At 47.4% G+C, this 22356-nt stretch overlaps 2 protein-coding genes across 3 annotated transcripts; one reads left to right on the top strand and one right to left on the bottom strand.

Moving 5' to 3' along the window:
• Nucleotides 1-7027: 7027 nt before the first annotated feature.
• On the top strand, nucleotides 7028-9863 carry LOC122375154. The gene is made up of 3 exons (XM_043354380.1): nucleotides 7028-7147; nucleotides 7558-7816; nucleotides 8327-9863. Exons 2-3 carry the CDS (start codon nucleotides 7568-7570, stop codon nucleotides 8450-8452), a joined length of 375 nt encoding a protein of 124 aa, XP_043210315.1. The 5' UTR covers nucleotides 7028-7147; nucleotides 7558-7567; the 3' UTR covers nucleotides 8453-9863.
• Nucleotides 9864-10513: 650 nt separating this feature from the next.
• LOC122375155 (zonadhesin-like) lies at nucleotides 10514-19157 on the bottom strand. Of its 2 annotated transcripts, none has more exons than XM_043354383.1 (3): nucleotides 18703-19157; nucleotides 12757-13474; nucleotides 10514-11238 (listed from the first exon to the last, which is right to left on the bottom strand). In XM_043354383.1, exons 2-3 carry the CDS (start codon nucleotides 13459-13461, stop codon nucleotides 11113-11115), a joined length of 831 nt encoding a protein of 276 aa, XP_043210318.1. In that variant the 5' UTR covers nucleotides 13462-13474; nucleotides 18703-19157; the 3' UTR covers nucleotides 10514-11112. The 2 variants fall into 2 exon arrangements, with proteins under 2 accessions (XP_043210318.1, XP_043210316.1); XM_043354381.1 differs by having other exon boundaries at nucleotides 18613-19058.
• Between the last annotated feature and the right edge of the window lie 3199 nt (nucleotides 19158-22356).

The raw sequence follows: 22356 nt of genomic DNA on the forward strand, positions 1-22356 counted from the left end.
GGTGCCTGGTGTGCTGGTGCCGTGTTCCTGAGTCTGCGGATACCGTGAGCCGATATTGTTCTCGGAAACTAACGACTCACACTAGCAGAGAAGTTAGCTCAGCTTCGGGAGACGGCGAAAGGTAAGTGAGCATTGTTTACAGGACTCCCATATTCTATTTTTCCACCGGCTAATCCGCTTAATGCTCGGATAGGTAATAGTCAGCCTGGTTAAATGAGCTTGTTTCCTGGAACCGATCGAGGGCTTCCCAACGTCAATGTAAATCACGCTTTGTTGTTATAATTGCACTGCGTATTGGATATTGCCGGCAACAGTTACATATTTTAGCCTATTTCATTCGTGTAGCCAAAATGTTGAAAGGGTGTGCGGGTGTTTCTTTTTTAGGGGAAGACTTTTTATAGATGTGCTCCGAACCTTTTCAATGGCAGGATTCACAAGGACAGAGCTGCGCTAAGCGAAGCTTGTTGCGTTGACCCTGTCCTCAACCCTCCGATCGCGTAATTCCTGACCTATGGCAGAATTTGGAGTCCAAAGTTTAACGTGCGCAGTGCGCACATAGCCGCGCACGGCCGGTCCCCTCACTGACTTCGCCTGGCTATGGCCTACCACCGACCGCAACCATATCTGTCATGCCCATAACTGTCAAGCGCCCGTCGCGCTTCGAACCCGGACTGCTATAACTGGGAACGCGTGCTCTCACCATGCGGAGGTTTGCCCCATAACTTACTTCCAGTTCCAGTTAGCAAACAATGAAATGTTCTTCATATGCATGCTTTACAAAGATGAAGAACAAAAATCAAGTGTGGATTATCTGGCTCGCAAACTATCGGGGCCTTAGCTGAGAACCGCCTGGCCCGTTTTAGTTTTAGGATCACGCAGCCGGCCATTCGGTACACTATACTCCTACAAGCAGCTACAACTACTGCATTACTTTCTCGGGAGAGCATAACGCACAGCCACCGGAAGCGGCGGCGTGCGACACCGGAAACGGTACTTCCGGTCGGCGGTCCAGCGGCGCTACGAACAAATGTGACCAGCTTCTGGTCCGTCCGATCTGGTAGAGAGACTGGCGAGGGCGTCGATTGTTCATATTTCTATTTTTTATTTTTTTTTTTGTTATAAAAAGAATAAAACAACGTCGATTTCTTTACGATGGATCTGAGTACAAAAATGTGTATTAACTGCAGGGAAGCGTGCATGCATGCAATTGCACACTCTTTGTACGTCTAAGAAGATATCTTTATGCTCGTCATTGTTCATCTGAGTTTTACATTTGTTGCCGGCTTAACATTTGGCTAAAGGTTAGTTATATAAGATGAGACCGCCTTTATGATTTATGAATGCACTTCCGAGACCTCGTGTCTGTGTCATAGATCACCAAGGAAAATAATAAGCTGATGATCAATCCTGCGGAAACAAACAATAGCAAATGATCCTGAGTCATCCTCAATTAAAGCAGATACCGGGTGGTTGAACTCTGGCTTGGAGGCTGCACCGGTGACAACATTAGACAAATAAACGGAAGAGGGGTCTGTTTCTCTGCTCCGAGACATGCACTCTGTTGGTAGGTATAACTTTTCACTAACATCCGACAAACATTCATAAACATTGGAATTTTCTTTAACTCGTTTCTTTTTTAAATTGGTATCAAAAGTTGCGTTATCGTACCTATAAATAACTTTAGCACACACATTATGCTACACATTTTTATAAGGCATGTATGCAGCGCACGAACCCGGCATACTTCAACGTCATGCACACTGGTTTGCACAATAATTAGGTCCCAACGCGGTTGCTCAACGCTCTCACCCCGTCGTAAACTCACACCGATCCTACGCCGGAAGGTGTAATTATTCCCACACCCGGCCGTAGTATTACACGGCACATTTCCGGTGATTCGGTAGCTGAATCATCCCAGTCAGCTGAAATCGGTATGTTTACAAAGAGCCACTCCCGCGGCCTCCCCGACCGGTCGGTGGGCGGAGCCCAGGATGACGTCATATGAGGAGAAAATTGTTGGTGATCATCCGCAAACTCGGGTGGCCTTATATGGACGGAGAGGGTGAATATCCATACATTGGACCTAGCGCTCCTAGGCCATAGACCCGGGAACAGGGGGGGGGGGCAGCGGGGGCGCTTGCCCCCCCCCCAACTTGAGAGCCCAGGGGGCGGCGCCCCCTCAACATTGAGGCAGCGAGAAAGGCTCTTTCCTTCCTTTTCCGGACTTCTTTCCTTCTCGTTTCCTTTATACATATAAACATCAACACACGACATTTTCCTTGCCATCTGAGTGGTTTCTGCTTACAGTATCGATTTGACAACATCTGTTATTGTCATCCCGCTTTGGTTTGGGCCTGACCTTGGACATAAGTTTGGCAGACCAGATTTTCTACTGGACCATTTTGAGTCAACTTTGAGAAACATGTATATAATGTACAACGGTGGTAAAATCCGTAAAATCGTTGCTATAGGCATAGCACAGTTTACCCGCTCCGGGTGTGAGGGAGGGGTGTGGGGCAATGGCTACCAGACATGTGCATGGATCCGAGAAAATGGATCTGGGATCTGATCCCACGGATCCTGATCTCGGATCCGACGGTATCATAGATCCAGCTCTGTAATTTATCGAGAGATCCGTAGGGATCACAGATCCGAGTCTCATTTTTTTTGCGTGAGATCCAGTGAGATCACAGATCCTCACTTATTTTTTGTCAACACATATATCCCAAAAAAGCACTTGTTTCAACTCACGAATGTTCTGTTTTAGTGATTTTATGTGATCGCACGTCATAATCCATAGTTTTGTATCATTTATTGGCATAGTAGAAACCCTTCAAAACATGGCTTCAAATGTGGTGCATGGTGGGATCCACTCAGATCATAGATCCATGTTCTTCATTTATCGTTAGATCATATGAGATCATAGATCCAAGATGTATTTTTCACGCCGGATCCGGTGGGATCATAGATCCCAACATGTACTTTGCTTCGAGATCCAGTGAGATAGATCCATCACTCGGATCCATGCACATGTCTGATGGCTACGTTTTACTGTTCATGGCACAAGCTAAGCCGATTTTGAAAGATGGCTTTGCTCCATCATAGCATTTAGGCATAATTTAAAAATGCAAATATAGGATTAGGTGCTAGCTAAAACCATATATACGCCCATTTTTTGCATAAGGTAAATAGTTTCCGAGAAAAAACGCACGTGAAGTTTCGCTAAATCGAGTTAGATGTGTCATGGAAACGTGGTGAATGAGTGCACTGACGTGGCGTCCTCGGAAGACCGGTATGGGATTAACCCGCGAGTTGCTGGGGGGGGGGGGGCGTTAAACGCCCCCACTTTTTTCGCCGGGTCATAGCATAAAAACGGCGCGCCGCAGGCGCGCCAAATTTTGGGTACCTGTAGGGAATCGATTGAAGTTTATTTTGACAAAGTTGTAAAAAAATCGATTGGAAAATTTTTGAGATATCGATGTTTTAGTGACGTCATGATTTCTGAGTTTTCGACCAAAAACGGCATATGTTCACAAAATCATATAAAATCACAGAATAGACATACAGACATGCCGTAAACGCCATTAGACTGCCGATACCATGAACAATTAAATGGCTATCTTCGATTATTGATTATCGTTCCGCATTTTCCAAAATCTTGAACTGAATCCTGGCAATTTCTCGTGACTACTTCACCACCATGATACATGCATTTCTTAAATTGAACTTTTTGAGCCAAACACGTACATATATGATAAAATGAATGTCACCATCGTGTTCTACGCCCCAAATTACCCATAAAACATGTGTCACAGGCTGCGAATATCAGTTTTGATTTTCGGGGATATGTGCCTACCCGGTTGACCTGACCTTGACCCTGACCTATGCTTGACTGACCCCTACATGGAGCTGACACTCTTGTAGGCCTTATATGATGGATTGTGCACCATTTTGACAGAGTTTATGACGAGAGGAGCCCATTGCGAAGTCCTGAAGTCCATGCTTCTGAAAGTGATTTCAGGTGTTTGACCTGACCTTGACCTGACCTCTGACCTCAAAATTCAACTTTAAAGTACTCATCTGAATCGTCTCGTCGCGTTCTTTCGTTTGCCGCCTCGTGTGTTTCGCTGCGCCTATTGGTTCTCGAGTTATCGGCTGGGGGCGTTTAACGCCCCCCCCCCCCCCCAGCAAACGGTGGGTGGCGAAATACCCCAGCAACTGCCGGGTTAAAGCTCTTAGCTCAGCGACACTAAGGACTTGTGTGGTGCCTTCGGTTATCGGTAGCACCCTCAGAATCACCGGCGTAGAGCCCTCAGAGCCACCGGTAAGGGCGCTCAGAGGCGCTAGTGTGATTCTCTCAGAGGCGCCGGTGAGGGTCCTTACAGGCGTTGCTGTGGACCCTCATAGACGCTGGTGTGGAGCCGCGACAGACGGGAGTGGGTCATTTAGAGCTGCTGACGCGAACCCTCTACAAGCCGGCAGGGGGTTCTCAGTGACCGGCAAGGGGCCCTTAGGCCGGCACAAGAAGTTTTTCGGGGTCCTTACTTAGAGACCGGCATGGTAACTACTGTCAGACGCCGGTGGGGCCCTCAGAGTCACCGGTGTGGGGCCCTCAAAAGTCATCAATGCAGTGGGTGGCCTTTAGATGCGCAGGTGTTAGGACTTTAATAGGCACTGGTGTAGGCACTCAGAGTTGGGCGTGTGAAATCCTCAGAGACACTGGTATGGGCCCTCATAGGCGCCGATGAGGGCCCCCAAAGTTACCGTTATGGGGCCCTCAGAAAAATAAGTGTGGGACCATTTCAGGTGGGAAATGACCCTAGAACTGGCCCCTCAGAGGTCGGTAAGAACTCTCAGAGGCCAGTAACGGGCCTTTGGAGACCACCGAGGGGCCCTTAAAACCGCAAGAGGTCCTCAGAAGTCAGTGTGAGGCCCTTATGGAGATCTTAGTGTGGCTATTTAGGGCCCATGAGGTGCTCTAACGAGCCCCATGGGGCCCTTCTGAGTCGAAATATGGCCATCGTTAACCTTCAGCGGTCAAATGGCGCCGCAGGGCCCTTCTGACCCGAGGGTCCCTTTGAACCCGATGGGAAGGGGGGGGGGGGGTACGTGTCCCCTTAGACCCCTAGCTACGCCACTGTTTCATATGCATCATGTCAGGTATTTTAGGCTCGCCCCCCAACTTGAAAATCGTTCCCGGGCCCCTGTCCTGGGCCTCTAAAATGTTCCTTAGTATTGTTACTTAACTGAAATAAAATTATCTTTTTTACATGCCTCTTGCTGGGACGTTAGTCTTTGCTTCGTGTTATTATTGTATTGACATTTAAATGTTAACTTGTAATATTTTGGATGTTAGTCATATACGGACAATAAACCTCTGTTAAACTTAATATTTAACTCGTCATTTTGACCGAAACGTTCAATAAGTAAAAAAATTATACCTTCTACTAAAGGAAAACGGCCTGGCCAAAGGCTATAGGCCTGGCCAGTGTACTCTCGTTTTACCTAATAACCTGACGATTGTATTCGCGTTTTTATTCTGACGAGTGTATTTACCATGCGGCCTATCGGTTGTATGCAGTGTGTCGCAGCCATCAGCTCATTGTTCCATTGTACATACCATTGGTACAATCGTCATCAAGGCAAGGATGAGGATTGGTTGGTTCCTAGAATAATCGCGGTTGGATGTTTCATCGAACTTGAAACAGATCATGGTTAACCCTCGCCCATGTAGGGGGGGGGGGTTGGTGCAACCCCCCCCTGAGGTTTTTCGGAAATAGTGCAAAAACGGCGGCGCGCAGCGCCGCCAAATTTTGGGTACCCTATGGGGCAAACCTTGCGCATCTTTTGATAAAAAAAATTTGACCGGGTCATGTCAGGTCACGGAGTTATGACGTCACAAAGGGAACAGCCTCCGGCCGGATTTTCACAAACTGAGTGCCAACGCCCGAGGTTTCCTGCCGGTGGTACGGACATCGGTTGATGGATCGTGATGAAACTTCCCATGCATGTTGGGGCAAGTATTGGCTATCATATGGTATAAGAAACTTGACCGGGTCAGGTCAGGTCACGGAGCTATGACGTCACAAGAGGAACAGCGTCCGGTACTATTTTTGAAAAGCGCCCGAACCACTATTTTGCTAATTCTTGTCACCTCAATGGGAATATGCAGCAATATTAGCTTCTATAGGGAGCACATGGACCTTCTACATCCAAAAATAATATCAGATTTCAAAAATTTAAATTTTGATTTTTCGAATTTCTGCCGCCGACTGTGACCTTGCCGACTTCCGGCGCTCCCAACGCGCCATTTTTAGAGCTAGGGAAACGAAATACATACCAAACGATAGAGAATTGATCAAGGAACACGATAGTGAAGGTTTCAAGTCGATATCTCCCACCGTTTTGCCGCAATCGCCGCGGAAAGTTGAAAAAAGTCTATTTTTCCGAAAATTTGACCTTTGACCGGTCAAAAGTAGGTCAAATGTTGACCTAGGACCAAAAAATATACCACCAATCGCGAGATCTCGGCGAGAGCAATCCGTTGGTCTTTTCCGCTAAGCTCCACGACGCTCCGTTTTCAAACGCCAAGGGGGGGGGGGTCGCACCAACCCCCCCCCCCCCCCTGCATGGGCGAAGGTGGCAGATCGCCGTTTACGGGCGAGGGTTAAATTTGGCTACTTGGTCTTCCAGAAGTCGCCAATTTATGCCAAGTCATTCCGCCCTATTCTGGTCACACGCTGTCGTCACTGGAACTTTTCGATACGCATTAAACGATATCCCACACTCCCCTCATGGGTAATGCATCCCAGCCGCGTGAGACGTGCGTAACCCGAGATCGGCGCGGTTCCGCCCACTTGTATATTCCTGCAGTCGTGCCCCCTGCCCCGTGTAACCCCCTCCCCCCACACCCGGTGTGATCTCATGTACCCTCTCGTCACCGGTCGGAAGTTCTTGACACAATGTGTGACGTCACTGGTATATTATGACGTCACTGGCGTATAATGATATCACCGGAGCGGGGTTTATAGAGCCTGTGGTCGCTGGTGGCGGACAGAGTTAGACCGACAGCGGAGTTGGTGCGAACGGAGGACCGAGTTAGAGAAAGAGTGTGAGAGTGTTGAAAGAAGAGCGACAGCGTAAACAGGTGAGTGGTGAGGGGTGGAAATTTGGGACAATGTTGTTTCATTGTCAGAGTAATGTGGTTTCATGAAATCATGAGGAATGGCCATAGGGTTATTCTGGATATAGTTCAAAGTTCCATAACATATGTGATATGTTATCAAATGGAATATCCAGCAGATTACTATAGTTGAAGACGAATTTCCATGGCAAGAGTGATATGATATCATGATATCATATATGGAATATCCAACTAGCTATTATCGAGGTAAATAACATCACCACAGTTCACTTATATTTTCCTCTCTGTTTTTCCCACAATGAACTCACCTGATGGGCCAGAGGGACAATGAATAACCACCAAACATAAAAGCACACAATGTGCTTGATTCCAGTCAGTCTTCTGAAGCGACCCGTCCGCCTTGTTACCCACAGTCTGTCCAGCATGCAAGCCCTCCAGTTCGCCCTTCTCTTGATCGCGGCTGCGAGCGTAGTCTCCGGCGCTCCCACTTCATACAACGACGACTACAACTACGATTACGACTACGGCAGCTACGAGACGGGCGGCAGCGAGTTCCACCTACCGAGCAGCATGTTCGACAACCTGCGCCCTCAGCCAGTGAAGAGGGATTCGCCGGTCCAGTCGCCCTGCTCCTGGGCAGTGGTGCAGTGCTGCGGCGTGCCAGATCAAATGGTGAGCGACCGGCTCCGGTGTTGCGTTCTCAACAGTTTCTTTTCCTTTTATGCATTTCTATGAAGTTTTAGCCTTATTATAGCCATTAACAATGATACCTTCTCACATTTTTCAATCGTAACTATATGTACCGTAAGGTGGGGCTATTTGAGACAGTGGGGCTATTTGAGACAGTTTTTAAAATGGCTATAAAATAAAAGCCACTTAAAATTTATGCTTAATTTTTTGCTCAGGCGATTTACTGCTCGATTCCACACCTCCCTGAGCAAAAAATATCACACAAAAATCAAACGATCTTCATTTTATAGCGATTTTCAATACTGTCTCAAATAGCCCCACTGTCTCAAATAGCCCCACTTTACGGTATGGTTTTTGTTTTCGCATCAAAATTATTAACATTCATCGCAAACAGTTGTATCTTGTTTCCACATTGAATTAGGCAATTATTATTGAATTAAATATCTACCACTGCTCCGAAATTCTCAGACATGTTCTTTTCCTTTTCGGCAGGGATCTCGCGCGAGCTGTTTCAGTCGTCTGGGCTGCCCGGGTGCCTGGTTCTCCGACATCTGCACACCGACCATCCAGAAGAGTGTCCTCAGGAGCATCATCGACTCACAGACCGGCAGGCTCTAGAGGTTGCTGCTCAAACTTCGGCATCATCGACTCACAGACCGGCAGACCCTAGAGGCTGCTGGTCAAACTTCAGCATCATCGACTCACAGACCGGCAGGCTCTAGAGTAACTTCGGCGCTATCAGCTTACATACATACAGGCTGTAGAGGCCGCTGGTCAAACTTCGGCATCATCGACTCACAGACCGGCAGGCTCTAGACTGAGTAACCTCGGCATCGTCAGCTTACAGACAGGCTGTAGAGGCTGCTGGCCAAACTTCGGCATCATCAGCGCACACACCGGCAGGCCCTAGAGGCTGCTGGCCAAACTTCGGCATCATCGACTCACAGACCGTCAGGCTCTAGAGGTTGCTGGAGTAACTTCGGCATCATCGACTCACAGACCGTCAGGCTCTAGAGGTTGCTGGAGTAACTTCGGCATCATCGACTCACAGACCGTCAGGCTCTAGAGGAACTTCGGCATAGTCAGCTTACAGACAGGCTCTAGAGGCTGCTGGTCAAACTTCGGCATCATCAGCGTAAAGACCGGCAGGCTGTCACTGCTGGTCAAGCGGCAGGATCTAATATAGGAGCTGCTGAATCAGCGTCATCTTCTTCAGCTAACAGAGTGGCAGGCTTTGATAGCTGGTGGCTTAGGCTCTGGAAGGTACAGATTGGCTTGAGATTCTAGGAGGTCATGGTCTGACCTCAACATAAACAAATCAGAGACAGGGAGGCTCTAGAACCTGCATTTGTACATCGGGCTCTAAAAATGGTTGCTCTGGTTTCCTTCTTCAGGAGCTAATGGTCATTCCAGCATCAGGCGCTCCACATGCGCTCCGGAGTGGTTCTCTGTGTCATGCATTGAAACGTCAAGACTATATACGAGAGATTGCAATGTTTGGGATGGCAATGTGTCCCTTTTTTCATCGGATGATGGAACTTTTGTCAAATTTGGAAGATTTGGATAGTTGCTGGCTGGTTGAAAAAAAGTTGAGATCGGCAGACGCGTGCCTTAAAGAAAGGTAGATAGTTTTTTAATCACCAAAGATGCATTGACATAAATGCTGTGTCAGTGAAACTTTCCTTTCATTTATCATTGTTGTTGCGTGCATGCTCGTAGAAGCAATGATTGATATTTAATGTGACTTTCGCTGTAGAATTAGCACACATTTAGGTATGTGTTCGTGCTGTCATGCAGCTAATGTGTTATAATATTGCATAGGATTGGGATTTTTTAGCATATTTTCCTTCTAACTATGTATTTTGTACGTGACTATCAAACGGCCAGTATTGTCGTAACAAAAGTTGTTCAATATTTTAAATATGTGTGAGACGCAAACAGCATCGTCCAGAATCACTTCGACGCTTGTTTATAGGTGTGCGTGTTTTTTCGTGAATCATGTTTAAGCCTTATATATATATTAAACATGTTGTTCATTGTTTACTGTTCTCGATCAACATAATACATTCAACAATGGTGCATTTGTGAGTAAATATTCGGTCTTATCTACCTACATGGCCAACTGCATGGACCACTTTCAGTTGTCACAGGAGACGAGACGGCAAACCCAGCCACAAATTGCCGCCAATTGGCTGAACCACCCTACAGGCGTCCCGTCGGCTTAGACGGGGAGGGCGAGCGATGTTCTGACCTTGTCTGCCCTCAGAGGTCACACCAATTCACCGGCTATAAACTGAGCCAGACAGGTCACGTGACAACCAGAGGCGGATTCAGCAACGTGAGAGTGGGGAAGTGGGCTCAGCGACGTAGCGAAGGAATTGAAAGGCCAGTTTCTGTATTTCTACCAGTACCGGTTGTCATTCAATTTGAAAACGAGCGGAGGCCTCTTGCACCAAAATCCTCTTGCACAAATGCTTGGAATATTTTGCATTGTATACCCAGTCCAAGTCTCAAATGTAACAATTTGCGTGCAAAATTTAGCAAGCACATGTAGGATTATGTATTGGGCTATTGCAAACAAATTTACCACCGTTAGATTAGCTTATTCTGAAACCGGTTTTTCGATTTTACCTAGCTAGGTAGTTTGGTGCAAGAGGCCTCGGATTTGGATAAAACACATTTTGTTGTCACACGACCGTTTATTGTTTATTGAAGACACTGAAACCCTTGAGCAATATTGTACCGTTGTTGGCATTCCTTGAACAAATCTGGGCATTTGGCGACAAATAGTAAAATACCTATACCAATAACTTCAGCATATCTGTTTCTGTATATATTCGAGCGAATGACAACAATTATACCTTCCTAAAATACCATACCATTTGTATAATTGATGTCATTCGCTCGAGCATATACAATCATGTCTGATAATTCACTATCCATCCTGTCTATCTGTTTCTATTGTTGGCATTGTAACTCGCAGGCTTTTTACTCAGTCATTTCTGAAAGTCCTGCCACACACAACTCACTAGCTATGGCATTTATGGCAACATCAACGTTGACAACTAAATGGTGCCCACGATCAGAGCACTGCCTTTTTCAGCACTACTGCACGATTTTGTTGAATGAGGCTCGGGATTTATTTTACCTCACAAGAAAGTTCACTTGACACCATTTCGCATGCATGTACAGTTACCAGCCCCTCCACTTTGCTCTTACACTCCTCCAAGGCCCATATACATACACATCTCACATATGTAGAACAATGGTGCACATAATCAAGGCGAGAATTTCATAGATTTAAACACGGACTTGAACACCACCCTCTTTATTTCTGGAGTGCAGAAATCTTGAATCCACGAGCCGTAGCAGCCCACGTGACTAAAACAGCTGACACGAGAGCCCTGGAAACAAAACACAAGGTTGGAACCAGAGTTGGGACGATGCAGCACAGAAGGGCTACATCTTTTTTTTAAATTGAGCCCTATAGTAAGGAGATCAGCAATCGGGTGTGTGTACAATGTTCATCACCTGGATATATTTTATAGATTCCGTTCCTGGCATAATAGTAAGAAAAGTTGAGCAGGCCATTTACGCGATCAAAGAGACATTCGAAACGAGACGGTAAACGTTTTTGACTCTTATTGCATGAAATGAATTTAGAAGAAAATATAGGCAACCATCGTATTCAGTTTTTTATATATATGATACAAGCTACATATGTCCATTACTGTCATAAGCAGACGATAAACATTTTACCTCGAGTCAATTTCTCTCCTGAGTCCTCCGGTCTCTGAGCTCACCAGTTTGTCGGGGTTGGAGCAGCACTGGACTCACCAGTTTGTCGGGGTTGGAGCAGCACTGGACTCACCAGTTTGTCGGGTTGGAGCAGCACCAAACTCACCAGTTTGTCGGGGTTGGAGCAGCACTGGACTCACCAGTTTGTCGGGGTTGGAGCAGCACTGGACTCACCAGTTTGTCGGGGTTGGAGCAGCACTGGACTCACCAGTTTGTCGGGGTAAGAGCAGCACTGGACTCACCAATTTGTCGGGGTTGGAGCAGCACTGGACTCACCAGCTTGTCGGGGTTGGAGCAGCACTGGACTCACCAGTTTGCCGGGGTTGGAGCAGCACTGGACTCACCAGTTTGTCGGGACTGGAGCAGCACTGGACTCCCCAGTTTGTCGGGGCCGGAGCAGCAGTGGACTCACCAGTTTGTCGGGGTTGGAGCAGCACTGGACTCACCAGCTTGTCGGGGTTGGAGCAGCACCAAACTCACCAGTTTGTCGGGGTGGAGAAGCACTGGACTCACCAGTTTGTCGGGGTTGGAGCAGCACTGGACTCACCAGTTTGTCGAGGTTGGAGCAGCACTGGACTCACCAGTTTGTCGGGGCTGGAGCAGCACTGGACTCACCAGTTTGTCGGGGCTGGAGCAGCACTGGACTCACCAGTTTGTCGGGGTTGGAGCAGCACCAAACTCACCAGTTTGTCGGGTTGGAGCAGCACCAAACTCACCAGTTTGTCGGGGTTGGAGCAGCACTGGACTCACCAGTTTGTCGGGGTTGGAGCAGCACTGGACTCACCAGTTTGTCGGGGTTGGAGCAGCACTGGACTCACCAGTTTGTCGGGGTTGGAGCAGCACTGGACTCACCAGTTTGTCGGGGCCGGAGCAGCACTGGACTCATCAGTTTGTCGGGGTTGGAGCAGCACTGGACTCACCAGTTTGCCGGGGTTGGAGCAGCCCTGGACTCACCAGTTTGTCGGGGTTGGAGCAGCCCTGGACTCACCAGTTTGTCGGAGTTGGAGGTGCACTGGACTCAACAGTTTGTCGGGGTTGGAGCAGCACTGGACTCACCAGTTTGTCGGAGTTGGAGGTGCACTGGACTCACCAGTTTGTCGGGGCTGGAGCAGCACTGGACTCACCAGTTTGTCGGGGTTGGAGCAGCACTGGACCACCGCCCAGGCGCAGGAAGATGGTAGCACGTCTCCCTGGGACGGCGGACGCGGCTGCATGTCGCCGAACATGCTGAACGGGAGCGCTGTGGGCGGCTGGAAGTCGCTGTAGACCTCGTAGTAGTCGTACTCATACTCCTCAGTGGTGGCTGGAGGTGGAACTGCGGTGACTGGAGGTGGAACTGTGGTGGTTTGGAGCGGAACTGTGGTGACTGGAGGTGGAACTGTGGTGGCTGGAGGAGCGCTGGCTGCTTGAGAGGATGGAGGATGCTCGCTTGTGGATGTCAGTGAGGGAGATGAAGAATCTGAAGATGTTGAGGTAGCTGACTCGCTGCCTGAGGATAGGCCATTCGGTGAAGCGGTAGCTTCTGATGATGTTGAGCCCTCGGAGGTTAAAATGTTAAATTCCAAAGAAATGGCAGTTAAATTCACAAACGGCATATCTTCTTCGAGCGAGGTTACATCATAGTCATCCAGCACGCTGTTCAGCAGATCTGCGAAGATGTCGTCCTCTGCGGAGGTGCTGTTGAGGTCCAGCATGCTCTCCAGGTCGCCGAAGTCCTCCGTTAGGGAGGTGAACTCGGCGAGAAGGGCGTCCTCGGGTCGGTCGGTGCTGGTCGGAGCGGAAGTCACCAACCCCAGACAGAGACACAGCGCGGCGGGGGTTATCCACATTTTGTGCGGAGCCCTGAAACAGCCAGATAATGCTTGTGAGACCGCCAGTTAGCTTAAAAGTGATTATTTGTCTGGCTATGATGCTAGTCTGATGCCAGTTGTCGATTGACTGGATAATAATTAAAATCACACACACTGGTGAATCGGATACTTAAAATTTTTTGCATGCGTAAGCACTCGATAGAGCGACGGGCCTATACTCGCTTAGTTGAATCCGTGTCCCTTTCAATAGCACTCCACCACCTCACGTCAGAAGGTTAGGTAACTAGAAAGGTTAGGTAACTAGAAGGTTAGGTTACTACGTATTCATGGCACATTTTCCACGTCGAATTGCTCAGTAAGTCCATTGTGCACACCTCAAGGCTCAAACACCTCAAACAGGTGACCTGTTTCTATGCTCCCAGCGGTCAGCTCCAGCGCTCGGCCCAGACAATCCCCCCCCCACCCCTCGCCGGCCGCCCCCCCCCCCCCGCCCGCTCCCCCACTGCCCCAGGCGCCGTCTGGCACCTCCTTACAGGTGCGTACTCAGATCAACCAATCAGCGATCGGGTGACATCCATTACCCATAATGCGTGAGTCCGCGACCTGCCATAAGTGGCATGTGTCATATGGGGACTTGTTTGCGATTTCAGTGGTGATGGAAATGAAAGCGTGTGTGTTTTGCGCTATTGTGTGTCAGTGGTGTGTTGCATGCATATTGCATTCCAGTGGTGAATTTGAAGTGTGCTGGGCGGCCATGGAATCAGAAACGCAGATAATATGATCGTGCAAAGGCGCCTATCCTCGTGAGATCAAGATTGCTCCCATCCATCATGGCGCCGGGGCGATTGCAGAACAAATCGGATCTGCGTCCAGCAAAGAGACCGGCTCGGACATTCTTCATAATGGTAATGTACCGATAACTTCATAGCTGTAGCCTTAACTATGCTTTTGTACAACATTTACTGCATGCATTTTGGTAAGAACCGTGCATTAACCCGCGCCCCGCTGGGCTATTCAGCAATACGCGCCCTGCTGGGGGGGGGGGGGGGGGGCAGATTCTGCCCCCTTGTCTAACTTCCAAACCGATGGTCGTAGAAAGACGGGGAAAACGGCAATCGAAAGCTCTTAACAAGGCGGGGTATTAGTATATATAAGGTCCGAGTGGCGAACCGATTATGAAAAGCATACTATACGATGTATTTTGACCTCCTCATTTCATATCTAATAGTTATTCCTTCTGGAACCAAGTATCAAAGCACCTATGAAATACTTAAGTTACCGCAAATCGCTACCGCACTCCACACCAACTCCACACTAGCGCAATGTGCCGGGCGGCAATTACTTGCGCAAAGCTGGCCAAGGTCAAGTAAATCAAGGATGATATCTAACAGTTGCTATTCAACTGTGAATAATGACGTCATAATGCTTCTCGCGGCGAAGCAGCGCAGTGCCGAAGGCAATGCCTTAGGAGAGATTACAGGCAAGAGTAAATCAAATATTTTTAGGTTAAGTGGTTATGTATCTGGCTTCAGGCCGAAGGCCTGAAGCCTGATGCATGACCACTTAACCTAAAAATATTTGATTTACTCTTGCCTGCAATCTATTCCTGCAAGTAACTTTTTCCTTATCCCCGGTAGGCAAACATCAGTAGGTTAGGTTAGGTTAGGTTAGGTTAGGTTAGGTTAGGTTAGGTTAGGTTAGGTTAGGTTAGGTTAGGTTAGGTTAGGTTAGGTTAGGTTAGGTTAGGTTAGGTTCCTTTTTTTGTAATTATGACGTCACTTTCATCACACCATTCGTATCGTTTTCTTTTTCCCCACCCAAAACCCCTGTTCCTAAAATTTCCCCTGAAATGGCAGCAATCCACATATGGCAGCGCTACAACGCCCACGTTTTTCATTCGTCGCGTGTTAATGCCGCCGGGTGGTATTGTAGTGAAATGGGTTGGTGATTTGGTGTTTTTTCCACGTTTCCAGTACATGTAAGTATCATTTTTTGATTCAGGATGTCAAATAATGTAAGAATGTGAAAACTTTATCTTTTAACAGGCACTCGGACCTAATGTATACTTTTACCCAAGGCGGATCTTAAGAGCCCAATTTTTTTTGCTTAAGTAGATCAGAAGTCAGGTCAAGGTCAGGTCAAGGGTACAAAATGCAAGTTTCGACAGTATCGGCCTTGCACCGTAGTTGCCGAAGAATGGACTGAGACTGATTGCCCAAAACGTGTTCTTAGACTACCAAGACAATATTCGTTGCATACAATGTCATTCAAAGGTCAAGGTCAAGGTCAGGTCAGGTCAGGTCAGGTCAGGTCAGGTCACCAAAAACAAAATATAGAAAAGGGCATGTGCGACACATGTTCTATGGGTAAAATGACCCATAGAATTCAATAGGCACACTCAATAAGTGATATGGACCACCTCTGGATGAATTTCAGGTCGAGGTCAGGTCAAGGTCAGGTCAAGTGAGGTCAAATTTTGAAGTTGGTTGTTAAGGCCTAAAAAGGTGTCTATCTGATGCAGTTTTTCACGGCGAATCGAATTGTGCTATTTTGTTTCCGTACCAGGTCTAGAACTTCAAAAAAAATATTTTTTCAAAAATTTTGTGTGTCGTGACGTCATAAAGTTTTGAATAACTCCCACATTTTTGAACCGATTCTTCTAAAAATTGGTATGTAGGTGCACATAGACCACTTCTCTGACATATATTCCGGTTTTTTCGATGCACTCAAAATTTTGGAATTTATAATTATTTTCCCAAAAGTCAGTTTTTTGAAGAAAAAAAAATTTGGGCCCAAAACCAAAATTTTCAAAAAACCGAGATAGCCATTTGATAGACAAAGTAGAATCACGTATAACCTTTTTTGATACGTCTTGATTTCTTTATAAATGAAGATGTTAGCGGCGTTTGAAATTTTGCCGTTTTTTAGGCGAAAATGGCGAATATGACGTCACTAAAACGTCAATTTCTCAAAAAATTTCCGACGGATTTCGCTCAAATTTTTAGGGAACGTGTCAAATTGATGTATGATAAGGTACCGAAAGTTTGACGTCGCTGGCGTAACGCGTTTAGAAGTTATTGGCGAAAAACGGGAGGGGGGCAGATTCTGCCCCCCAGCGGGGCGCGGGTTAATAGTCGGGTCATAGACCTTGACGTTGACCTGAGGTCAAGTTTCATGGTCGACTTTAGGCAGGCATCTAGTTCATTCGAAGCTGAAGCGTCTTCACAAGGGAAACACTATGAATGTAAGCGAAATGGTTACAAGCATTTTGCTTTTTTATCATCTGACCACAATATTTACCCTCGCCCGACAATGGGGGGGGGGGGGGGGTGAGGCAACTAAGGCTTTTCGCAAAATAGCGTAAAAACGGCGGCGCGTAGTGCCACCAAATGTGGCATACCCTCTGGGGCAACCTTTTGGCACCTTCCCTGAAACTCACCCTTTTCTGGTCAGGTCACCAGGTCACGAAAATCGGTACAAGGTCAGGATAAGATTGGACTAACTAGTTGAGCGACAACGGAATCACACAGTTTTTTGTTCATAGTGAAGGAACCGTGGCACGTAGCACCACCAAATTTCAGACACAACTTGGGGCAATCATTTGACACGTTTTCTTGGGGGTTTCAGTTCCAGTGACCTCAGGTCAGGTCCCAAGGTCACAAAAACCGACCCATGGTAAAAACGGCACTGAAACTACACTATTTTGTCAATGAAATATAGTGTTGTTCATCGATTTGATTCGGAGTGACAGGATATGCTAAGCTCACCGAGTGGTTTAAGCTGCACTTTCCAGTTTTTTTTTTCAAATTCGGGTGACCCGAGGTCATCTAGAGGTCACAACAAATTTTGAGAAAATTTGGCCGAATGGTTGAAATTGTAAAAATATCCTCCACATCAGCGTATTTTGTCTTGCAATACCTCAGTTTACATCAATGCGTGATGAATTTGATGTTTGCTTGCTGCGAAAATGCTAGGGTCAGGTCAACTACGGTCAAATGAGGTCAAACTACTTTTTTGCTAACAACTTGGCACACAATGAGGCTAGAGCTTCAAAAATTGTGTTCCTTGTGATCAGCCGAGTTGAATGATATGCGATATGCCGCATTTTGATGAACTTTTGATCTTATGAACTTAATTAATAAATTTAAGTTCGCTTAATTTTTAGTAAAAATTAAAGTTCACCTAAACTGGAAACAAAGTGCACTGTTTGATATGTATGCGCATTGACGTGCTGAGTTCACTGGTGCTTTTTATTTTTGCTCTATTTTTACACGATGAAAAGTTATTGACGAAGAGCTTTTGAGTTTCAGCTATGTAAATTCTCATATTTTTACCCCCAAAAGTCAAAAACCCCTAGATATTGACCTAGAATCACCAGATTTGCACACACACGGGCGGGATCCCTTATGGGCCCACCTACCCTGTAAATGTTGTGTTTCTAAATGCTATAGGAGCCAATCGCCAGGGGGTTCGTAGTTCGTACCAACCCCCCTCACCGTCCGCGTTATGAAAAAGGACCTCGCTTTGTGAGGGTTAAGCGTATATTTGCATGGTTCTTGTCATTTAGAGGCTATACGTTGGTCTGAAATCAAGCCTAAGATCATGTTAGTGAAGAAAGAGCTTTGAAAAAATGTCGATTGTGAGGAGGCCATGGTATTAACAACAGAAAAAACGCCGGATGCGGTTATTCTTTTGCCTAATGGCATCCCCGAATTTCGCGGTGAAAAAAATCCCCTAATGTGAAAACTGACATCATTGTACCAAACTGATGTTTTCACATTACCTATCGATTTTTTTCTCGCTTAGCTGGTTTAATTTGGGGAGACTGCAAGAGCTAAATATAGCTATCTGCAGCTGGCGGCTTTCTGTTGGAAAAGCTGGCCAATGATATTACTTGATCAATACCAGTTGACCATTATCCCTAATGACCGATAAATTGACAAGGTGGAGGGAGGTAAATGATAATGGGTGATCTTGGAATATCGATAGTTCTTGTATCACATGATACATACGTTGTGTAAACTGGACGCAACAGGATAAAAATCAAAGCCCGTTGACTATTACACACAAACCTCAAATCCAGAAACGTAAACTGCATATTCGCCGTCACGATAAGCCTAACAATGCCTAGTTATGTGATCAGTTGCACGCATTTGGTATTTTACATACTTTGAGGCCACGGCGGTCAGTAATCTTGAGGTGGAGTGGCAGACGACTTGGTGACTGGAAGGAGGAGGACGAATGAAAGAAATCACTCACTGTGACCGGAAACTTCTTCCCAGTTTCCAATGTTACGTCGGTGAAAACTGGAAATTCCTCTTCTCCTCCCTCTCTTCTCCCGCTCTTCTCCTCCCTCCCTCCCTCTCTCCTCTCTCTTCTCTCTTTCCTCCCTCTCCCTCCCCTCTTCCTCTCGCTCCCCACTTCACTCGCGTGACACGTCACAGTTTCTTCCCTCTGCCGAACCGAATCTATTCCGAAATTCCTCTCGTGTCTCTCCACAGGCACTGTCTGTTCACAGTTACTTATCCTCTAAAAATCTGAGACTTTAGGTAATGAAATCAAGAGGGCACCACGCGCGCTGCCGGACGCACCACGCGCCGAGCACAGATTGTGCCGCGCCTCTCCGCCCCTCTCCCCAACGCGGCGGATGTGCAGATTGATACAGACGCAGCCTCTTCCTCTCTCCCTCCTCCCTCCCTCCCTCTCTCTCTCTCTCTTCGCCGCTCGGTGGCTAAATTTGTGCGTCAGAGGAGCACGGGCGTGGTAAGAGCAGAGGTGCAGATACATCGGGTGAGAACAATGAAGGTTAACCCTCGCCCCGCTGGGGGGGGCATTTCTCCCCCCCCCCCCTGTAGTTTTCCTGCATAGCAAGAAATCGGCGGCGGGCAGCGCCGCCAAATTTTCAGTACCTTCTCGGGCATCAATTTGACACCTCCACACAAAATTTCATAAAAAGTCTTAAGACATCTTAGGTCAGGAGTTATTGAGGTCAACCTGTTCGAGCAAAGCAATGTTCGAGCAAAAATGAGCAAAAAACATGAAATCTTGAAGCGCTTACATTGATTTTCAATACATTACACGGTATTGCCGATGTAATATCGGTCGAAAAGACATGCCTTCATGGCAAAGACTGCACTGCGGCTGATTTTGGGCCACTTGTGCCGGCGTATGGTAATCATCGGCTGGCGAAGGGTTATGGGAGACTTCAAGGCCCTGTAGGATTCGAAGTGGGCTCGTCAGAGGCCGTGTGCGCCCATCCTGGGTCTGGGTAGGTCTATCATAGGGACATACATGACAAGTCAGGGGCCAATGTTGATCCACCAGGGGTCGTTGAAGGGCTATCAGGGTCCGCAACTACCCCTGATGGGTCTACGCCATGCCCCTATGGACTAACGCTGGCACTTGATGAGCCATCACCAGCCTCTAATGGGTCTACAAAGCCCCCTGATGGGTATAAATAGGTCACTGATATGCCCAAATGGGACACTGAGAAGCCCACAACATCTAACTGCAGCTGATGGACCAATGCTGTCCCCTGATGGGCCCACCACGGCTTTTGAATGGTCCCCTGATACGCCTTTAGGGGCCTGAATGGACCCCTAATAGACTTAAGTGGTTCTTAATGATCCTCAATCAATCAATCAATCAATCAATCATGTATTCTTATAACACTCCACGTGGTGGCTCTTCCGGTTACGCGTCACATTTTACAATGGTACTCACATTCATGCACATTCACATTCATAATAAAAGGTAGGTATAAAAATAAAAAGTAGAAATAGGTACAAATAAAATGAGAGACATCAGATATCGGCTGGCTGGTGGTGCGTTCATTGCGCCCGCCGAGTACAAGTCCGCGAGCTCGCCGAGTCGCGCGATACCGACTTGCTGCTGTTCCATGCGGAAACAGCACGGAATGCAAAGCAGCGACGAGCAATCTCTGTACGGACCCTGGGCAGCTCCAAGAGTCTGTCGGCTGTGCCTCGAGTGACACGGCTTGACACGGTCTCACGGTAAGTCACACGCTCTCTCAGGCACACAGGCGAACGAGGCGAGTGCAGAATCATGTGCATCGCCGCCAAATCACGCTGATTTAACAGATCGTCAAATCGCTGCCAGCCCAGCTCCGTCAGGAGGGGGGTCACGTGATCATACCGGCGAGCACCCTTCACAATACGAACACAATGGTTTATTACCTTCTGGATGCGGTACCGCTGGGCCCTGCTGCAGCTCCCCCACACAGTCAAACAGTACATCAAATGAGGAAACACAAGTGCTTCAAGAAGTCTCTTTTTCACAGGCTCGGTCAGTCTTTGCGAAAATTTTGATAGACCACAGATGCATGCATAACAGCGCTTGATTACAGCTGACACGTGTGCCTCCCAGGTCAAGTTTTTGTCGACAACGACGCCCAATGTTTTGATAGACTGGGAGGGGTGAATAGTGGATGAGTCAAAGTCGATGGAAAACGTGCCTACCGAGCGCCGCTGGTGGGCATGCACCAGCATGAAATCTGTTTTGGTGGGATTGATTTTTAAACTGTTCTGCGAGAACCAGGCGTCAGCTATCCTTAAACTTTCCTCAATGCGCTCTTTCAACTTAGTAAAATCTTTTGGGTGACATGTGTGGATGAACTGCACATCGTCCGCGTACATTATGAGCCTACAACCAGTGATGTGAGATGAAAGGTCGTTTGTAAATAATAAAAATAAAATTGGTCCTAAAATTGATCCCTGGATCACACCATGACTCAGCGGCAAAACATCATGACCATCCCGCACACGCTGTCTGCGGCCACTCAGCCAATCACAGAACCAGTGCTGCTCAATACCATACCACGCGAGTTTTTCCAGGAGCCGGTCATGCTCGACGCTGTCAAAGGCTTTAGAGGTGTCAATCGCCGAAAGAGATGCAATTTGCCCTTTGTCCAAAGACTCAGTCAGATACATCACAGCATCGAGCATGGCCGCCTCCGTGGAGTGGCCGGGTCTAAATCCGTGCTGCTGCTCACACAGCACAGAGTTCACAGACAGGTACTCCATTAGCTGGTCACACACAACACGTTCAGCTAATTTTGCGACAGTCGGCCTGTAATTGTTTGGATCAGTTTTACTACCGGACTTATGAAGCGGTAAGACAGTAGCTAATTTCCAGTCAGGCGGTATCTCAATGGCTCCCATGAGCCCTCAACGTCCCCCGACAGCCATAAATCAAATGGCTCCTGAGCCCTGTTGGGTCAACACCGGTCCCCTGATCCACCTGCACTGGACCTGCCGGGCCTATACCGACCCATAAAGGGCCTATGTCGAGCCCTCATGGGCCTCCGATGACCAAACGCCGGCATGTGTGCTTGAAGATGGGTTTACGAACTGCCGCATGCCATTTTTCCTCCAAAATTGAGTTCATACTTGCGGTTCGAGCTCAGGTAAAAGGCAGAGTTTTGCTATACCTTTGTGCTGAAGTAGTCTGCTTAATAATACACCTTTTTGCGTTTGAATTCAACCATTCGCCATAACTGTTTGAGGAGCCATTTCGACAATCGGCATTGAGCACAACTATTCCGGCGCGACGTGTTTCATTTCAGCCATTCAGCAAAACAGATTGAGCACTGAAATGAGCGATCTGCAAAACACTTTGACACTTCGCCAGACTTCGGCATTGAGCGAGCCAGCTCGGCATATGACGAATAGTTTCGACCATTGACGATTTGTTTTGCACAATGTTGAACCCAGGGGGGTTCATTCCCGTGTTAAAGGGGATATTCAAAAGTGGCAATAGGCCAAGTGGCTCGCTGATTGGCTGTCAGCCTTGCCACGTCATAATATCCCCTGCTGCACATACCGCTATAGAAGCCCGTGGTTACTTTTTGACCTCGTTTAAAAATATCTTTGAGTTTGATGCAAACTTGAGGCT

Source organism: Amphibalanus amphitrite, unplaced genomic scaffold, assembly GCF_019059575.1.
Source record: "Amphibalanus amphitrite isolate SeventyFive unplaced genomic scaffold, NRLGWU_Aamphi_draft 001784F_arrow, whole genome shotgun sequence".
Lineage (NCBI taxonomy): Eukaryota > Metazoa > Arthropoda > Thecostraca > Balanomorpha > Balanidae > Amphibalanus > Amphibalanus amphitrite.